At 38.4% G+C, this 22210-nt stretch overlaps 1 protein-coding gene across 1 annotated transcript; it reads left to right on the forward strand.

The window, feature by feature from the left end:
- Positions 1-6613: 6613 nt before the first annotated feature.
- LOC133532083 (uncharacterized) lies at positions 6614-21460 on the forward strand. The gene is made up of 15 exons (XM_061870581.1): positions 6614-6880; positions 7270-7746; positions 7973-8305; positions 8375-8707; positions 10027-10356; positions 13666-14001; positions 14695-14961; positions 15317-15574; positions 16351-16534; positions 16768-16943; positions 17445-17582; positions 18404-18565; positions 19364-19477; positions 19872-20078; positions 20975-21460. The coding sequence occupies exons 1-15, from the start codon at positions 6838-6840 to the stop codon at positions 21175-21177; spliced, it is 3561 nt and encodes a 1186-aa protein (XP_061726565.1). The 5' UTR covers positions 6614-6837; the 3' UTR covers positions 21178-21460.
- The last annotated feature ends 750 nt before the right edge of the window (positions 21461-22210 follow it).

Here is a 22210-nt window from a genome sequence, read left to right on the forward strand (position 1 = left end):
TAAATCAATTATAAACATTTAACCTATGCATTAAACCAATATGTTCTAGCTGTGCCGGTGTTCGTTGTATTTTGTATAATAATTATTATAACAGTTTTGTGTCTAATACACAAATCTACTATATTGGTTTGGTTTGTTAAGCGGCGATAAGTTGGTGTTTACGTTTACCCAAATAGAATTACGAGTAAATACAAAAGTTAAAACTGATTCTACGAGTAGCTAACATTGTGGGATTCAACAAATATATCTACATGTCTATCTAAATCATTGAGACGAGATTTTCCCGAGGGTATACAGTATGGGGTTCTTCAAAAAATGAGTGTACAGGTTTTTAAAGGGTCGGCAACGCGCTTAGTAACACCTCTGGAGTTGCAGGCGTCCATAAGCTACGGTGACTGCTTGCCATCAGGCGGCCCGTATGCTTGTTTGCCACCGACGTGGTATTAAAAAAAACTGGCCAAGTGCGAGTCGGACTCGCACAGGAAGGGTACCGTACCATTATCTATAAAAACGATCACCCATCCAAGTACTGACCCCGCCCGACGTTGCTTAACTTCGGTGATTGGATGAGAACCTCGAGATTGCAAAGAAATATTTTATTTTATTCTGTTTTTAGTATTTGTTGTTATGGCAACAGAAATACATAATCTGTAGAAATTTCAACTGGCTAACTATCACGGTTCATGAGATACAGCCTGGTGACAGACGGACGGACGGACGGACGGACAGCGGAGTCTCAGTAATAGGGTCCCGTTTGACCCTTTGGGTACGGAACCCTAAAAAAAGACAAATGAATGAATTGTTGAGACGGCTAAAGCAATATCTGCTGTAGAGTCTAAAGCAATGGAAGTCTCGAAATTCAAAAATCGGCTTCTGTTCGGATTCAGCAGTGGCAGCATGGTTCCATTTTTATCGCTTGTCACTATGCCCGTCACTTTCGCACTTACATACAAACGTGACAGGCATGGTGACAAATGATAAAGAGTCGACCATCTTAGCCCTACAGCATTGCTGCAGGAAACGTCAAAAGGTCATTTTATCGAGAAGCTTTTTATAGGGCCTTGTCTTGCATTACCCATCTAAGCTGATCAAAGCTCTAAATTGGTCACGAGTCAACGTAACTAAGTTACGTTAATAACTGTCTCAGATTTTAATGCTATTTTTCTCAATGTCTAAGTATTAAAAATATATCACTAAGGTCGATTGTATACCAAGATTGATGGTAACATAATCCATGCCCAGAAAGCGTAATCCGTGTCCAAGCACTTAAAGGTATTGTCACGTTAATGCATTCAATCTCCAGCGCAGCTAAGTGGCGTCGACTGCGCGTGCGCCGGCTAGAGGACCCCCCGGCCTGCACATATGGTGACTGGGGACCAGAATATGTATTGGAACTTCTATTATTTTATTTCAATTTCAATTATTAATTTAGACGTATTACATTACCTAGTACCTACCACATAAATCCTTAACGAAAATTTAATCGGCGAGAAGTGTAGGTAGTTAAAATAACTATACTATCATTAAGAACCATTTATTGCCAATTTTGATGAATTTTGTATCTCTTTCTGCAGATTATTTTTCTTGAAAGTAGCTAAACAGCTGCTTTCCAGCGAATATAAAGTTTCAGCTACTTCAGTTATATTTTTCTCACAACATGAGACAAGGCGCCAAGAAATCTATTGGGTTTAATCACTGACATATATCTAAGGACGGGCCTTACGGGCACTAAGAATGGAGCTAGTTCAATGGTGTCACTCACGAATTCGAGCCAATCGTGCAGTCTAACGTAACTAGTTGCATCAATCAATCGCGTTGTGACGTTACACTGCAGGATTGGCTCGAATTCGTGTGCGTGACACCGCTGTACTGGCCCCATTCTTATTGCCCGTAAAGCCCGTCCTTAGATATATGTCAATGGGATTAATATTCTTGCCTATCGTATAATAAACTGACCACATAATCCCAAACAACACCGCCTCTTAATAGCGGTCAGCGACGCGATTAAATGCCGGGAGCACAATGCTCATTCATGTGCGTATAAGCACGCGCACCCGATGGACCTTTCTTATGCCTTGACCACCCTGGGGCGAAGCCATGGTGGATTTGTTAAATTATGTGGAAAAGCTGAAGTTCATTGAGCCATGAATAAACTTATTATTTTTATTTCTATGTATTAGGTATGTACGGATACGGAACAAGCCAATTGAGTCAGACCAAAATAACTTGGCAGCGATTTTTATAAGTCAGCCGGTGCAAGTGTTAAGTAAACGTAATTCTTTTAAATTATGGCTTCAGTCCAGTGGGATTATTTCGCCAGTATCAAGGTATTAGGAGCTTTAAATACGACTAAAATTGTACGGTTAGTAAAAGACAGTGTACGGCAATTTTATCAGCTCTTGCAAAGTAAGAGCTGGACTTTACAAGTAGCACGTGGACTATCGGCCGTTGACTCCAAAATGGTGGTTAAAAGCGTTTCAAGATTATTAATTATCCATTCTCTGTTTACTGTATAATAAGCTATCGATATTACACTTTAAACAATATGAATGTTCAAAAAACAAAGGAATTAATCACGAGGCGTGACTATCAAGATGGCGCTCGAACCGGAAGACGAAGTAACCTTCATAATTTCGTAGAAGTTTAGACGTTTAAAATAACACTTGCACTGTCTTGTCTGTCTGTAGTTGCACTGTACTTGTCTGTCTGCGCTGTCAAAATCGCTGCCAATTTATCTTGGTCTGACTCTAGTTACATTAAAGAGTGTTAGTGTTCAGATTCAGACTAATTGTAAGTACACCAGCATTACTTCTGGCATTGCTGCCATAATTGTCAAAAACTTGGGCATCAACATCGATTTTGATATTTGCTTCAGCAATGCAGTCGGCAGTAATGTCGCACTGCAATACTGCTGCCCACTGCATTAAAGCAGGAAACGTCAAATTTAATTAAGTAATTGTTTTGATAAAATGACCTCTTTGACTGTTCCTGTGGTAATGAATTAAGCTTTCTTGGTTTACTCGAAAATTATGCCAAACTTGACCACAGCAAAACATTTGTTATTCAGAAAATTATGGGTCAAATTTTTTGACAGGGGTTTTTATTTTATACATTTGTTTTTCTACCTTGTGTACCTAATAGGGTAATAAGTAAATATTGTATTAAGTATCATACTATTGAGCGACGTGCTGTAGGCAAGTATCGACTTTCTTCTGTTATCGTAGTAAATCGTGAGTAAATCATAACTCATAAGAGTCATAAGGATTACATATAGCTGTCAACCACAACTTATAGGCTTAATTCGAACAATGCTTATAAGACGTCGTCATAGCGATACATTGTACCGATCACATCGCTGTGACTTCTTAAAAACATTGTTCGAATTGGGCTGTACATTACAGTTCCAAGGGAGGCTTTGACGATGATCAATTGACATCCATTCCATTTATGAAATTATGACATCAAAAAATAAAATTATTATAGTTTTGGTATAGTTTACTTTGTCATTTATTACCATGCCTGTCACGTTCTAACAAGTATGTAAGTGCGATAGTGACGCATGGCATGACAGCCGATAAAATGCGACCATGATACCGCTGCAGCAGGCGTAATATGGATGATTTTATCCCCGTGATAAAATAACTGTCTCATTTTAACACCGCGGGACAGAAAGTGACGGACACCGTTTAATAACGCTGTCACGTAGACAAGTACGACCATTATATCCGTACAGGGTGATAGATGAGATAGCCACGTTGAGAACCAAATTGGGAGGTGATATAGCTTTAAATTACGTTTATCGATACATTAACCAACATGTTTGTGCATATGAAAGTGCCTTGTTTCAGAAGTAGAGTAATTTCTGTCATTGAAGAATTTGAAAGTTTATTCTATCAGGCGCCATACCACGGAATAGATAATTTAGTAAATACAGAATTATTTTTTATTAGTTCTTATGATGTTACAAAACAGGCCCAGATCACCTTAAGTGCAGTGGGTTCAGCCACTTCAGCCAGCAGAGTTTTTAAAAATCGTAGCGCTTTTTAGGGTTCCGTAGCCAAAATGGGAAAAACGGAACCCTTATAGTTTCGTCATGTCCCTGCGCCGTTTGACCCGGAAATTATATGATATATTTTGACTCGTATATCTGACCCGGCTTCTTAGTTTAGAAATTAAAATTTAAAAAAGGAAAGGATACATTTTTAGGGAACTGCACTCCATAAATTAACTAAAAGTGAAAAATTTGAAGTAAAATCAACATAACTGATCGTCTTAAAAAGAAGGTCTTTTTTTAAAATTCAGTAAATAATTTTGGAAATAATCGCTCAGCAAGAGAAAAAATATTTTCTAACTTTCGAATCAGTCATACAATTATTTTTTTAATTTAATTTTAGTAAATACTGTCCAAAAAAAAAAGCTGATCTTCTTATAAAAACGACGTTAGTTACCGGGTAGATACGCTTTTTTGCTTGTATTGGGTTTTTACCCGACTACGTGTACGTATATTATATATGTACCTATGTATGTATGTTCATCTATCGGTTATCTCATAACTTTTAAAGTACTCAAAATAACTAAAAACTTCATGAGCTATGCATTTAAGTATTTATAATTATATATTATATATATCGTTGTCTAGGTACCTATAACACAAGCCTTATTGCGCTTACTGTGGGACTTAGTCAATTTATGTAATAATGTCCTATAATATTTATTTATTATAAGCTGTTGGCAAGTGGGCAGGATGATAATATGGAGTACGTACCTACCGCAGTGCTTTGAACCTGGTGAACTGGCTAATCTGACTATGTGGATGGCGTGACGGCAAATGTGGATGGACATGTCTTTTTGATTTTCATAACCTCATATAGGTTGAATCACCAACCCTATTGGTACTCACAAAGAATGACGATGAATTGTTAATTCTTGTAATTTAATGTAAGTTACGTAGTACCCACGTCGGTGGTTAGTGTGGACAATCTTTTAGCGAATGACCTAGTCAGTGTTGCGTGCAATCCGTCGTTTGACGATAGTGCCGAAAACCGAGGTAATTTCTCGACTCCTCTGCCAATCGGTCGCGGAGAGCTGTAGCCCAGTCTGCATCATTCCGCCAACACATGCTCCCGTTGAAGCTTCTCGTTATGGAACGAAATATATGAGTAACTCGTTTTGATATATTTAATACGTAAATTCTTGATTAAATAAATTGAGTCAAATATTTGTACCAACACATATAACTTTTTATTATAACGACATGCGAGTTAAAATAAAGATAAATGATTTAAGAGATTATCAATGTCTGCAGTCACGAAGTAAGTTTGTGATTGTCGGTGTCATAGGATCTTGAATCGCCAAGTCAGTTATAGTAAACAAGTTGATTGGCGTACAATATGCAAAATAGTGCAGAATACCTATTATATTCTCCTTGTGCATTAATGCATTGTCTAAATGTCTAGTCTACGACAGTTTTACAAATATGGATGCAAAATGGCCGAAGTATTTACTTACGTTGATAAGTATTTACCGAGATGTAATTATTATATACCTGTACTGGCGGAAAACGTAGTACAGTCAGCATCAAAAGAAGCGGATCAAATAACGCTTCATAAGTATGTACAGTCAGCATCAATAGTAGCGGATGAAACAACGCGTCAAAAGTATCTGACATCCCATTAAACTTTTCCAAAAATAGATAAATCTCTAAAATTCACGTTCTAAAGTATATCTTTTACAGTCTTGACAGTTTTACATATAGATCCTTTTGAAGCGTTGTTTGATCCGCTACTTTTGATGCTGACTGTACTATTCTGTAACAGCTTAAAAAGAAGCTGATGTCTTTAATATAGAACAACTAAGACTTTAAAAGATATACTTTTGAACGTGAATTTTTGAATTTTATCTATATTTGGAAAAGTTATCTGGAATATCAGATAGTTTTGGCGTGTTGTTTCATCCGCTACTATTGATGCTGACTGTACCACTAGTAGAGTCGACGTCACAAACATCTACTGACCTACTACGTTCCAAATGGATAGGTAAATTCACACGCCTTTAAGACACGGACAAAATGGACCTGTAATCTGTAAATACATTCTTAGAACGTTGGGTTGCAAAGATGTTTGGGAACTGGAGTGTACATACGAGTATACACGCAATTTTTGTACACGGGGCATTGATGTTTTAATTTTTGTAGCGAATTCTAATTAAACATACTGTATACCTAAGTTATGAACATGGCGCTGATAAGTGTGCTGAAAATCTGAAATATCATGAGCTTGCTTTAATAAAAAAATACGGAAACAGAACGTTAATTTTTTATGTTTAGGTAGTTGCGTGAAAATTGTTTGTGCGTCACGTTACTATGTTTTTAGTACCGTCCTGTAATTCATTTGTTCTACACAATGGAGACAAAAATATTTTTCAGTTATTTGTACTAGGTATGCGGCGTGGCAGACGGAAAGCCGAACATTGATCAAGAAGTTTAATTTGAAAAATTAAATCAAAATTTTGTTTTAAATATTTAAATTTAAAATTTCTGCTGATATACCTATTGTTGTAAGTAGAAATTTAGACAAACACTTCAACCCCAGACGCGATAAACCATTCGCTTCGATGCTAAATAAGATAAACATACAAGATCCGCAATACCCTGGCCAGTCGCTACATGGCCATCCCAGAGCTCGCGCTGCTATCGGACATTTAACTGAAGACAAGATAAGATTACAAAATAGAACAGATCTTAGAAGGATGTAGGATAACAATGTATTTTGTTATCGGTGTGCAAGGCTAATGATTAGTTAATTGATCAGTGACTAGTGGTAAGTGAGGAGCGACGACATGCGCGCGTCGGGGACCTTGTGGCTGGCATTGCTGCTGGCAGGTAATAGTTAAATACAAAAAAAAAAAATTGCATATATAGCACAGTCTACGAGTATTTTTGTCCTTTTAGATTTGTACGATTTACACGGAATTATTAAGGAGTAGGTAGGACTAGGCAACATTGTCACCTACCTAAGTTTTAAAAAGAAAACACCAATAAAAAATAATATAATCATCATTCACAGACAGATATACTGATCATCGACAGGATTTAAATTGATTAAATGAAGAGTTTACAAAGTTTAATTCACTTGATCAGTGTAATTTTATAAGCATTAAAAGTAGGTAATATATATTTGACTCTATTCTTGGTTGCACTAAATGACATGTTTATAGTTGGTTTTTAAAAGTGATTGATAAAGTATTCATCAACATTTTTTTTATGCCTAGGTATAAATGGATCTGATATAGAACCCCAACTTTTCGAGAAAGGACATTTTGTAGAAATTACTGTGGTTACATTTCCAAATACGACGTCAGAATGCTACCTAGTAACCCCATCCAATACCAACATCGATTTAATGGCAAGTGAAACACTTTCTGATAAATATGAGTACCTTACTAATTATATTTCAACATGTAGAGTAAGAATCAATGATTTGGATGAAAATGACGAAGGCTTATGGTCTCTGCATGCTGGTATACTGTCTGAAAATGGCGAGGTAAACGAATTAAAGGAACAACTTTACGTAACAATAAGAGAAAGTGATGCATCTCAAGAAACTGATGTTAACTCGGCAGAAACAGTTATTTCTGAAGAAAATTCTCAACAATCAGCAGAAGAGAATGCCACTTCGGAAGAAACATCTGAAGATCAAAATGGTGCTTCATTGGAAAATTCGGAAGCAACGTCAAAAGAGTCTTCAGGTAGGCTTACTCTTGTGGAAAACTTGGTTCGTTAAAGTTCCTTCTAGTAAAATCAGTTACCAATTATGCAAAAACTTGTTTTTATGTATAATCATTTGTAATTCTTAGGGCGAACTTAAATAACATAACCTCAGTGCATTTAATTGCGGCACTCAGTATTTTCAATGTCTAATAATAAAATCTAGATTCCAGCATGTCCTACGAAATAAATCCATGTCATTTGCAGAGGCTATAAGTTCTGAAGAAGAAAATGCTGTTGAAACACAATGGCTGAGCGATTTACAGTTTAGAACGAGAACTGGTTTAGATGTTGACATTAACTTGCCAAGGACCATGAATTCTGAAAAATGTCAACTGACGAAACCAGACGGTACGACTGTAGATGTTGGAGATGAAGTCGCCGGCGTTACAGCACACACCAGTACCCACTACGTCTCGTGCAGGGTAGTGGTTGGGCCTATGGATGCTTCGCTGCTCGGAAAATGGACTCTATGTGGATCCTACGAGGAAAACAACGTAGAGCACAGACGTTGCCAGAATGCTGAAATCATTTGGAGAAGTCAGTATGTTTCTTTTTTTCTAACTCCTCAAGTTTTTTGATGTCACTACAGTAACTTTTATATTATAGGTACTGCAAACCCTGACTCCATATGGCAGACGACAATCAATGCGAGATTCAATCACGTAGTCAACTTTCACGGTACCCTGACTCCTGCCGTGCGCGGCTCCGGCTCGGTAGTCTCCTGCCATTTGGTGACTCCCAATGATGAGGACTTGGTCGTTACCCGGGACAGAGAGTACCCCGACGTCAATTTGGCTCAGGACACGGATTCTACCTGCAGTATCGCTATCGGGCCTTTAGCGGAACGGCATTTGGCAAATTGGACCGTCTACGGAACCTTTGATTCCTCTTTGTGGGGATACAATGAAGTTCGGCAACCTATTAGTATGGAGTTATACGGTATGTCAATATTTAAGACTAAAGAGCGTTTGTACATTGTTCAATCCGATATGAGATGTCGGATATGATACGACTACATAGAAGCAAAACGCATTTTTCTATTTTTTTATACATTGAATTATTGTTTGTTGTCGAAAACTAAGCGTTAATGCAAAAATAATAGAACTTAATGTTATAGGGTATTTTCTAGCAGCTGTTTTTCTCTAAAAGTCGCCCGACATTCAATACCGGATCGGACAATGTGAAAACGCTCTTACACGGATATCATACTGTGATTCATTCTAAAATAGCAAGCGAATGCGGTGACAGTCTATATCGGCGTTGTTGTGATGCCGTTGTCTCCCTCGCACGCGCTCTCATTCGGTTGCGGCGCCAGCTAGCAGATGCGCTGTCGATAAGTTTCCGAAATTGCTAAACTTCCACACGGGAAAATTTGAACAACTTCTTTAAAACCAGTATTAATCTGCCACTGATTTATTATTCACCAAGTGGTTGGTTCAAAAATCACAAGGAAAGAGCTTCGTCTCAAGTTACGACACCTTTTATTAAGACAATTATAAATAACTAAATAAATAAGTATTATGTTAACGGCACCAATCATGGGACATTTAAGAGAAAAATTTGAGAACGTATCAAAATATTTCGAGGAAATATCAAAATATTTCACCGACATCTGTAAAATTTCTAAGTGCTTTAAAATGTGAATGTCCAATTCGTCCTCTATGTTTTCGATGTATTTAATGAAAGCTACTGCAATTGGTTTCAATATTATTGACCAATTAAAACTATGGTTTTTTGCTACAGTCATGGGATGTATGACGTTATTAATTTAGAAAACTAACAAATATCAATGAAAAATCTTTGACTCTTGTTTATGGTAAAATGTTGTCAGCGTTTAAAAACTGATGGTTAACACTTGTTTTACAGGATTTGTCTATACCATCCCATTACTGGTGCATGTCCCATTATAGGGGTGTTTACTATATAGGACATTCTTACACAGATTGACTAAGTCCCGCAGTAAGCTCAAGAAGGCTTGTGTTGCGGGTACTCAGACAACGATATACATATAATACTCGTAATATACAAATACATAAGAAAACATCCATGACTTAGAAACAAAAATTTGTGCTCATCACACCAATAAATGCCTTCACCAGGCTTCGAACCCAGGACCATCGGCTTCATAGGCAGGGTCACTACCCACTAGGCCAGACTAATCGTCATTATAAAGTGGCCTAGTAAGGTGAACGTATTTTTCACCCGTCAACCACCCATTACTGATATTATCATTATCAACCTCGCTTATATTTTTGCAGATGAAAACCACCCATACGATCAAGCATACAACGTAACAACATTGAACCCCACTCAGCATGTAGTCAACTTGGGCAGCACTATCTTCCTGGAGGTGGCAGGCACTGGTGTCGTCGACGTCTGCCAGTTCACCATGCCATCCGGAGAGTCGTACTGGTCGTCAGAATCCATGCCGACCGGAGCATACTTCGTTTCTCTCAACAGGGTAGCTTGCAGGCTATCCATTGGACCTATAACGGCCAATATGATCGGAGACTGGCGACTTATTGGGAAGTTTAGTAATCGCGGTGTGCATACAGAGAACCGACTTTCGTTTACTATAATACAAGAAGGTAGGTAAAATATAAATATATACATAGTTATAGAATGGCTTTATTTATAACTAGCTTCTCCCGCGACTTTGTCGCGCCTGGGTATTATGCGAAATGAATTTCCCGTCTTAAAAACAAAATTGTCAACCACGCACGCCACAAGATGATAAGACTCATTCGACCGAAAAGAGCTTTTACGAGGCCCACAAGTGTCTCAGATTCGAAATTTCCTCAAAATAATAACATAATGCTAAAAACCATTTTCAAATTCATTGAACTTGTTTTTCTCGTATAAAAAGTCTCCACTTGCAAAAAAAGCGCCTGACCCATTTAATATGTAAATTGTAAACAAAGATACATGATTCTGGGGGCTACCACTAAACATTGATAAATGACGCGGTCATCAGTTTTAGGCAGCGTTAAGTTATCGGTTGGGTTTTTACCGCCGATAATAGTTATTTGTACAACAAGAGAGCAGAGTTTGATATTACTTTGAGCACGTGCTTATTTTGAGTCCCGTGCAAGCGAAAGATTCTATAATATCTAATTCTAATTTAGAATCTTGAGCGTAATAAGCGCAAAATAACTTTCAACTCGTGTTGGACACAAAACTTTTCGCATCAGCAGTGAGAACAAATGTAGAAGGTAAAACAACCTGAAAAAATGTAATCCTTCTTCATCACTATTTCACTCATGTTTTCTTAAGGTATTCTAACAATTAAGTTTAATTACCACAATAAAACATAATGAAAAAAAAAACAACGGGTTGCACTCCGGGAGTGCCGGCAGAAGTGAAAACTTGAATATTAACGTTGTGCATTTTTGATATTTTGGAATGGTTAGGAATAATTTTGCACGAATTGCTTTAATTATCAGTATAAAAGTACTATCATTTATGTGGTAAAATACAATATTCATTTATTGCGCTATCGTACACAAACATGACAATTAATATTACATTAAAAAATTAACACTTCAGAACTATGAATTAACTATGTATTGTAATTATTTAACAATAAAAAGTTTATCTCTCAGAAAAATCAACTTCCATCCATAATTTCAACGACTACGTCACGTGTCCGTCTTACGAATTTTCAATCTGTCCAATCTGTCGGTCACGTGACCTGTCGCGAGTTTATCATTTTTTCCCCATTCCAAAAAGTGCACAGCGCCGCTAAAGAAGTTTTCACGTCAAAAAATAAAAATACAGAAATAACGAAAATCAATTGAAAGTTCAATCGCCACCATTTAAAAAAAACTTAAAACTTACATCCTATGTTAGTACTTACATAATAACACTTACTACATAAACATCCCTGCGTGCAGAGAGGACCACGGGGCAAGATGAGTTATTTATCCCTGCTTATCACCACCTCAACCTCAGGCGGCAGTCTGCACGTTCGGACGGTCATCAGGAGGCTGTTGCTACTGCCACGCACGCGCTTCAGCAGATACCCTGTTCTTTTACGCCTATTCGCGCCTCTGCAAACATGCCCGAAGCATTACAGTGCTTCGGCAGTTTAAACAGCATCTTCAGAATATTGTTGTACTGACCTCTCAGCGTGTTAAAGCCTCCTTGTGTAAATGTTGCCCACAGATTGCACGTGTAAAAACTTTGACAATATGCCCTAAAGAGCGTTAACTTCACTTTATAGGCTTTTGTTTGTCTTTAAGAGGTTTCGGTTACTGAGGTAAAACGCCTGAAAAAATGCTATTAAAGAGGTAATTATACAAACGCGTAAAGTACAGTATATTATAGTTTTTCGGAGCTACAGTGGTTTCTTAACAAATAACTTCGACATATAAACGTGATAAATAAAATCTATTTTTAAAGAGGTTACATTTTATTTTTCGAGTTATAGAGGTAAAATTTTTATTGGATAACTGCGTGAAGGGAATCGTTGCCTACTTCGTTTTAATGATGTTAAATATTTGGAGTTATGAGGTTTTGGGCTTTGAAGGGAAGGGGCATTTAACTTCGTGTTAACGAGGATTTCACCTTAACGAGGTTAGAGTTATTGAGATTCAACTGAATATATACAAGGTGTTAACAAAATAGTGGGGATCTGGGGATTCATTAAGGGCATACTTCGTGTCGTGTTCTGATTAGGAAAAAGTAGATGAAATAAATATTAGACGCTAAAAATTGTTGACCTTTGTATGGAGGGTTGCCTGGCTTGGACGACCTGGATATTTTTTTTTCTAGTTTTTCCGATACCGATAATTAAAAGGATCCCCACTATTTTTTTTACACCTTGATGTATAACGGGTGGGGCCTGTACCAGGAGCAAAAAATTAAACTGACCAACATTGGTTCAGCGACTTTTAACAATAACTTGTTTTGATTTTTAGTACATTTCAAAATGTATTCTACGACGCAATATATTACGATTTTCGTTATGTTTAAAGCTTGACAAGATGGTGACAAGCGACGTCGATTTTACTAATGACAGCGTACATTGAAGATAATACTTGTATTTACCTAATTTGTATGAATAATATTAGGAAGTTAAAGACTTCATAATTCTATAAAGTTATTGAGCAAAACAAAAGTCATCGCTTAAGGAGTATACTTAATTTATGTTGAAGTTATTTGCTCGTGTTACAGGCTCCACCCGGTATATATAAGAATATATATATTTACTGATGATGATTGATAAAATTACCATACCAAACTTCATCGAAATTAGTTTAGCAGTTTAAGCGTGAAGGGGTTGTAAACGGACAGACAGAGTTACAGTCGCATGTATATTTACAATATTACGAGTAGTAGGTAGATATAATAAAAAAAATCAATATCAATACTCACTGGTAATAGCGTGATAATTAAATATTAAAATCCTAATATTTAAATTAATTAATTGTAACCTTGTCACTGTCAGCGTTATCATCTCTTAATATTTTGTCCGCATTACAAATTAATAATTAATCGCATTTTAATTGCACAATCCAATCGACTTACGAGGGAATAAAGATATCACACATTGTAGTTCACACACAGCTACGATTAATAAATCAATTTGTAAAGCATTGAATGAGCTAAAATGTAGGTACAGTTTCATGCATAAATACGCGCATAAACACAGCTGTACATTTTGTAATTAAATATGTCCATGATACCTATTAGGCAATGTTAACCAAAGGATTGAATGTTTATTAGTCATCTAATCACAATAAGGTACTTACTACAATAAAATAGAAGACATATTATATGAGAAATATACGTTATATACGCAATAGTTATAGAAGCTAGTTCCTATATTATGTAATAAGTATAGGTGCATCTACATGACAATAAAATAAACAGTATTCCGTCCTGTTCTTTTACAGATCCAAGCAACCCCATAGAAGAAGATAGAACAGTTGAAAATTTGAACGAACAATTCCTTGATACCAGTATTGGCGCAAGCCACCGAGTTACAATAGCTTCTGATATCTTCACCACCTTCCAAAGTTGCCATATTAGAGCTCCAGAAGGACTCCAGTACACTATCATGGAAGGCTTCCATATCCCTGGAGTTGAAGTGGTGACAGCGTCTAATATCAATTGTGGCGTTACAATTGAAGTGTCTGAAGATCTGATCGGAACTTGGACTCTCATTTCCCGGGAAATTAGAAGCTCCCTGGCTATTGAAAAGCGTCTTCCATTCATTATTTACGTCGAAGGTAAGGTGTCTGATTAAAATGACATTAATCTTACGTGTATCAGCTCACGTACCGGTGATAAGATACGAAAATCTTAATATTGATTGTCGCCGAGTTAGATTATAGTATTTATAATTAGCTTTTTTGATTTAGGCTTTTATTAAATTTCACAGAAATGATTAAAATGTGTACATTGATCGTCCTTCAGCCGTATGTTGACCTGTTGCCCAAGTTCAAGAGAACAAATGACGGTCATCTCCATATGTAAACTATTCCCTCTCTGGACAATAACTCATTATTTACCGATTGAAATCATAAATTACAATTATCTGCTATTACTCATTGTCATTATCCACATAAATAAGTACACTGTTCAATGTATTGACATCACACTATTATATAGAGAGAAAAAAAAGTTAAAAACAAAAACCAAGTCTATGCCGATGCCGCTGTATAATCGGGCACCACTCGGCTCGACCTGTATGAGACTATGTCAATACAAAACAGCTAAAGGCTTCATCACCTAGGTATTTAGTATTAAAAATGATCCTAATCCGCAACAAGCTTCGTCAATCTTAACCACTAAATTACCTAAACTAGGCTTAGGGGCCACCCGGACCGTAGCCGTCTAAAAGTTAAAGTTATTCCACGAGAAACTTTTTCACATGGTCTAAAATTAATTGAAATATACAGTTGAAATATTATTCATTTCAGAGTCCGTGGATGCCGTAATTAATGAAATAACCATCACAGAAGGCAACTCCATCCACGTCCGCTTGGCCAATCCCACGGAACTCTATGACACTTGCAGTTTAAAGGACCCTAATGATGAAGAGCCTGCATTGTTTAGTCTCGATGACAACCATAAGGAGACTTGTGGGTTCGTGGTGCCCTCCGTAGATGCAAACCATACTGGCATCTGGAATATCGTTTATGGGAAAACGATTATCTATAAAGCCCCTGTGCTGGTGCATGTTAATGGTACATATCTTGACCCCATGATATAAGGATAAAACAGTAAATAGATGGAATTCGATGTAAACGGGTCACGTTGTATAGACATTCGGTATAAAGTGAACAGTTTTCATTGATCTTGAGTGAATTGTTTATTAGGTTTTGCTGTTAATAAATTACTAGGGATAAATTGTTACTCCGGAAGACGAATGCTATATGACAAGTCGCCCTTTTATTCTTAATTCCTGATTGACTGTATAACACTTTCGAGCCACTTATAGTTGAGCCGTTGAAAAAGTAAACTAGATTGGCGCCGACTCACCGACTAGTATGTTTGACTAAATGCCAAATGCCAAGCCTAAATGTAATATTTTGTTTTCAGCTAGAGAAAACCACACGTTACATCTGACCTTGGTGGAACACGCCTCCGTAGACAAAACAATCGGACCTCAAGAAGCAGTCTACTGTAAAGTGACAAGCCCAGATGGTGACGTGGTGTTCGACGGTTTCGGGAGATGTCAGGTGGTCTTGAACCGCGTCTTTAAGGACCAGCATGAAGGCGTCTGGACCATGGTGGTGGGGATGCCTGGACGGATTGTGACGGAGAGACACTCCTTGCTAGTGAGTGTGACGGCGGCAGGTTAGTTGTTATCATTTATATGGTTTCATTCGGTGGCAAACAATCATATGGCCCGCCTGATGGTCAGCAGTCTCCATAGCCTATGTACACCTGCAACTCCAGAGGAGTTGCGACATGCGCGTTGCCGACTCTAACACACTGCACTCTCGTTGAGCTCTGGCAACCTTACTCACCGGCAGGAACGCAACACTAGGAGTAGGTTCTAGTGTTATTTGGCTGCGGTTTTCTGTAAGGTGGAGGTACTTCCCCAGTTTGGCTCTGCTCTAGATCTAAAATGACATCCGCCGTACTTTTAGAGGATGTCACACTAAGTAAAGTCGATGCCATAGAGAAAGAGATTAGTTTCATTCATACCTTAAAGCACGTAATAGTAAATGTCCCACTCCCAGTGCTCGATGCCGTCCCAATAAATAGTTCAATCAATTTTTCGTGTTATGGCTCCATCAAGGTGTTGATGATTCTGCCAATGTCGAGGTTGGATAAGACACGGCTAGTATATGAATCTTATCACGGTCATAGACAGTGTTCGGTGGAGCAATAAATAGTTGTCATTTTAAATTTTATTCCAAGCAATAGACATGACAAACGGGTTATCAACTATAGGAATTAGGCTGTCAAATACAAGGACGTTTACAAGTACATACAATACTTTTAGGTCCTTCCGTATAAAAGGACGCCCAGACAAATAATAAGACCACGTCATCAAACTAAATATAACGGGTTAATTTTCTTAGGTCATATCAAAAGCTAACTTGTTTACATTTCTTATATTTCAGATGCAAAGCCGGAAGTCTCGTCTTACGTTTCGGTCAACAAACCAACAGTGGAGCTGACTTGTTCAGTGACAAGCTCGCAGCAGGTAACCGGCTGTCTGTTCCGTAGTCCTGCATTAGAAGAAGTTCTCGTGGCTAATCCAGGTGTTAGTGAGGGCCGCTACGTCTTCCACGTCAATCAGACCAGGTACTGTTGTTAGGAAACGAGTAATAATTTAAGTAAACCATAGGTGTTTAATACGTACTTTATAAATTGTAAACTAGTCTAAACTAGTGGCTCTGTGAGCTGTAAACCTTTCACATCCCCATAGCTCATAAAAAAGGATGACTCGTCTGGTCGTTTGCTGCCTATTACATAAAAAAATAGGAAAAAAAGAGCCTAAATATCCCAAATAAGACTCGGTTATTTTAAATTTTCAGCATCGAGTCCGACTACTACTACAGCTGCAGTCTCCAGATTACCGAGCCGGTGACTTCAGACCTGGGCCTGTGGCGGTGTGACCTGGAGTCTGAGGAAGAGAACTATTACGGCTTCCTCACCGTGCTCTGCCCGTGGGCCATGCAGGATCCTATTGTCGCCGAGTCTGTTGTGGCAGGTGTGTTGAATTGTTAGTTTTTTTTATTCTTAACACCAAACATATCTGGTCATGGCAGGGATCGGCACCGGTTTTTTTGGAAAAACTTTGAAATAAACATATATTTCGGTTTATTTTATACTCCAAATATAGGACTCGGTTGTGTTTTTAGATAACGACTTCGTATTATGAGATTGCCCAATTAGAAATGAAATAATTAACAAAGAACGAAAAAATACCGTTTTCGTTCCCATACAAAAAATGCCGGTATCCGATCCCTGGGTATTTGCAGTGTCATAAGTTCGTGACATATATTGTGGTTCGCTTCGCCGAGTAATTAAGATGATTTTTGCGTACTGTAACTATGTTTACGAAGGGAAGTGATTATTGGTTCAAGAATTGTCTTTAACTTCTGCCGCTGTCGTTATTTTTATTTTTATTAGTGTTACCGTGAACACCTAGCTGCGTGACCCTGACTCAAAATTGTAAATAGAGAATTTTAAGAGTCTTCTGTAATTTCAGAGCCCGTGCTGGTGGCGCAGGCTAACTCACTGTCAATTGAGGAGCAAGAGCCGGCTAGTCTGGCGTGCTCGGCGCGGGCGCCGCTTCGCTACTGCTACTTCAGGGCACCCAATGGAACCGTCTTCAACGTCGGACCAGGTAATTTACACATGCTATTTCTTAAGGAATTAGTTACCAGTAAACTGGGGTTACTTTGATTTGAAGGGTATTGATCATCGACTTTTAAAGTATAAGGAATTCGTTTCTGAACGGTTTCATAATCTATTTCTGTTTAAGTTGCCTACAACATCATACAATTCTAAAGCCCGCATTCAAAAATCAATACCCTATTATCAATGTTACCCCGCATTTTAAAAATAGCTCCCGTCTAAGGTACAAATAAATTACCGAGTTACCATTGTACTCTCTTTTCTTGTTTATTCACAGTTATTTCTCATTAAATATTTTTTCAAGAAATTAGTCATCATTAAATTAGTCAGTCATTAGAAAATCATTAATTATTATATTTAAAATTTGATTCAGGCGACAAGACCCATATAACATATACCTTATAGAATAACTGTTAGGAACAGAATAAAGGGAAAACGAAATGGGCACAAAAATAAGGACTTTAAAAAACAGTAGCGCTGGTTTGTCTATAATCTTCTTGTCTTCTTTCTCACAAATTAAGTCTCTCGGGCAGTGACAGACTTAATTTGTGAGAAGTGAGATTTGTGAGAGTTACAACAAAATGGGATGCAGAAGGCAGAAAGACAATTAAAGGGATAGCCGATAGAATAAAAGAATGCAGACGTACAATGTTGCTAGATGAACACTAATATACATATAAATTTCATATACTATAGTTAACAGATACTTTTATTGCGCAATATCTCAAACGTGTAGTCATAATGTTAAATCTTGGTGCCCAGCTCATCTGCTTATCCTAGCTTATTTGTATTACATGCATGCATTTTCAGGCATGTCATCACCAACCATGCAGTATGTAGGCGCTGGCTTGGACGCTGGCGAGTGCGGCGTGCGCTTCCAGAGTTTGCTGCACAGCGATGCCGGCGGGTGGTCGTGCCACGCGAGTATCAACGGCCAGGAGCAGAACCAAAGCATCTACGTCCAAGTGAAAGGTAAATACGATTCATAATCATTTCGATGAAAATATTCGCTGCTGGACAAACTACTAGGTTTTCTACAACTACCAGTTATGCCCTCCCTACGTGCACTGCCGGATTAAGAGGTCTGGAGGCCTCGGGCAATAAAGGAGTGGAGGCCCCCTGGCCCCAAATTATTTTCCAAATAAAATGGTAAATGCTCCGAAGTCTCTATTGTGGGGGCCCCTCTTTTGTGGAGGCCCCGGGGCTGTAGCCCCGAATGCCCTCCCCTAAATCCGGCCCTGCCTACATGTGAGCATCTCAGCTATCTTGAACTGACATTTGGTGACGTTGATTCGTCTGGTTCGTGGTCACTTGTGTCGCCACGCGAGAACCGCTATATGTGACTAACTAGTTTTTTGCCTCACTTTCTCCATCCACTGCCACGAATGTACCTACAATATAGTCTTAGAGCGGGTAGATTTTCTCTGGGTTCTAGCAGAATTATCAGTGCTTCACCCGAAAGAGTGGAGCGTATTACTGAGCCAGAACCCTTTTGTTTTGCTGCAACGCACACAGCACACATTACCTTTTATTGATGCTTTTTGCTCTTCATTTAATTTTTATTTTGGTGTTGCTATTGTTTGTATTATTTTTTTGTATAGTTGTGTGTATTGTGGCAAGCGAATAAATGGTTTATCTATCTATCTATCTATCTATCATTTTCGATAATTGCTGTTCTATCATTCATTATAATCATTGTTTTTACTGTAACCAACTTGTTGTTCCGTATTGTATTTTTAATTAATTTACTTTGTATTAACGAATTTGCAGAAGAGATGAGAGTATCGAGCAAGATCGAGTATGACGGTTGGCTGGTGATAGAAGGCCAAGTCGCCTGGAACCGGGAACTAGAATATTGCCGCTTCGTCCGCTTTGACGGGTTTGGTGAGTTATAAGTATCGTTGAACAACTTTGCACTGGCACGAGCGCTAACAGAAGGGCGGAGTAACAACAACGTTATGCGAGTGGTAACTGAATGTAATCACAGCCTGAGTATGAAGACGTTGCGTCGCGGCATCGCGGCTCATGGCGAACTCGCTACGAACAAACACGCCATGCCAAAGTATATTCACGTTTGTCGAAACTAGCTGGGAAAACGCCAGTACGGTAAATCTTTAATGCAGAAAATTAAATAGACACTTTAATTGTACAAACGTATTTACTTTAAAACTCCATGGAATGTCAAGAATATATTTAATTTTGTTAAAGCTAAATTATTCGTGCATCTATCCATACGTCGTGGATTTAAGACCATAAATCACATGACAAATTTCCACAGGTTTCTCATCAATCGTCAATTTACAATCCTCCTATTACCTGGACGAGAGCAGTTCTTCAAGAGGCATCTGCAGGATACGCGTGGCGTTAACTCATGAAAACCAGCAGCCGTGGACTGTGGTTGCCAAGCTAGAAGGCAGAGACGGAGAGATCTCTCGCGTGGTGACATTCGACTGGCCTGAACCTGAACTGACTCCCCCGAGATACTGTAAGCATTAATTTAAAAATAGAACTGACCTTCAGCAGGTTTGTGCAGGATCAAAGTTTACTTCCGAGAACGCTGTACGTTGGACTCGTGGTTGTTAAAGCTGAAGAATTGGCGGCGAGATTTTACATCAGAACTGGCCAGGACCACCTGAACTCTTCTTCCTCGCGTTGTCAAATAGGTCCAAAAAATATGAAAAATCTTAAAACGAAATCTTGATAAATACTTTCAATGACAACTATAGCGAACATGATAGGTCCAGCCGTTTTTGAGTTATTGCAAAAAGTCTTCTCTATTTAGTAAAAATACCTATAAAGCACTGCGAAGGTACTCCCTTATGCTTGTAATGTACATGATACTCGTACTTACCTACTAATAATCCCCGTTAAGCCTATTTATTCTGACAGAATGGTAACTATGGAACCCTACACTGAGCATGGCCCGACATGCTTATGACCGATTTTTTTTATTTCTAGCTGGTGTGGGTGCACAGAGCGGGAGAACGCAAGCGGTTGCGAATTAGTGATTGTAGGTAAAATCTGTCGCGTTGCTCGGACCATTTTTAGTTCACCCATTCGCCCGCCCCGTGCAAACGCCCCAGCTAGCGGACGCTTAAGAATTTTGCCCACTAGTTCATAACGATATCCATATATTATAGCAAGCGCGCCGCGAATGCGCAAGCATAAACATGTCCTAATCTAAAGCAATCGCTTTAACGCTAGATTAGCACAAATTATGCAAATTTCGCACATAGTGTGTTATAATTAAAAAGTTCATGAAATCATAATACATTTATAATGTTTGTTATCTGTAACGCGTTATTCATGTGGCTACCAATACTGAAGATGTTATAATAATTCAAAAGTCCATGAAATCATAATACATTTTTAATGTTACAGATAACGCGTTATTCATGTGGCTGCCAATACTGATGATCTTCATCGGCTGCATGATGCTGGGCGCCGCGTTCGCGCCGTCCAAGAACCGCAGCTGGGTCGCCGAACGCGCGTCGAGCTTGCGCGAGAGCATGCGCCGCTTTCCCAGCTTCCGTAAAAAGCCGCAGATTGCTGACAAGCCAAGTGATACCAACCCTGCCGCGTGAGGCGGAGAGCTTTAGGGCACTGTTACACTTTAAAGTGCAAATTAAATCCCACTTACACATCACGTGAGATGTTTATAATAGAGAGAGTATTTTTTTTTTCTAAGTTAAACTTTTCAAGAGTCCCTTAATATTAAAGAACATTATTTTGGAGAACAGGTAGATTATTATTTTCGTATTAATAGGTACCTACCTACTTAGATTTCATAATTTTTATCCATACAGCGTCCATAACTACATATTTATACATACCTATTTATTAATAAATGCGCTATTGTGAAGAAAACTGAGTCATTATTAATTTATTGTTTCATCATTATAGCTTCCCAGTGATGTTAAGAATACTCCCTAAATTACTATTAATATTTCCATAGAGCATAGAGTTTGCTGAAAACCTTTAAACCTGAAAAAAGGCACAGGAAAACGAAAATAAATATCTAAGAAATAAGCTTTTGGTTTTAGGTTTGTTAATACAGTTTATTTTTATCACGTATGGCATGGAATTATTCAGTGCAATTTTAATTTTGTGCTCTATTTATACAAACAAATGAAAAATGCATTTTTAATTTTTGTCTACCCAGCAACGGCAATCGAATTCGCGTGTTACTAAATTCGTAATCCAAAAAGGACATGGAAATAAAATAAAAAGCCACTTAGGGAATCTGCTCGTCGAAGTTGTAACAATCATCGAACGCATAGGAGCCGTCGGGATTCGTCTTGTTCCTGTTGATGAAGCAGTAGGCGGACGCCGCACACACGCACCGTTTGCCCAGCACGCACGTCGCGTTGCAGTTCATGATGCTGGAACAGTACCCAGGACAGCGGTTCACGCATTCCTCATCGGTGGTGAATCGGAACTCGGTAGGAGCATTGGAGACGTCACAAGGAGTCAGCCACGACGCTATTTTAATCCCCAACCTCATTATTGTTATAGGCGATCTGGCGGCACCCTGCCAACCAATGGTTATCACAGGGGGTAGAGCCTCGTTCAAGAGTACACATACTCCAGCCAGAATAACAATTATCTTGAACATTT

The sequence above is a fragment of the Cydia pomonella genome, chromosome 2 (genome assembly GCF_033807575.1).
Source record: "Cydia pomonella isolate Wapato2018A chromosome 2, ilCydPomo1, whole genome shotgun sequence".
Taxonomy (NCBI): domain Eukaryota; kingdom Metazoa; phylum Arthropoda; class Insecta; order Lepidoptera; family Tortricidae; genus Cydia; species Cydia pomonella.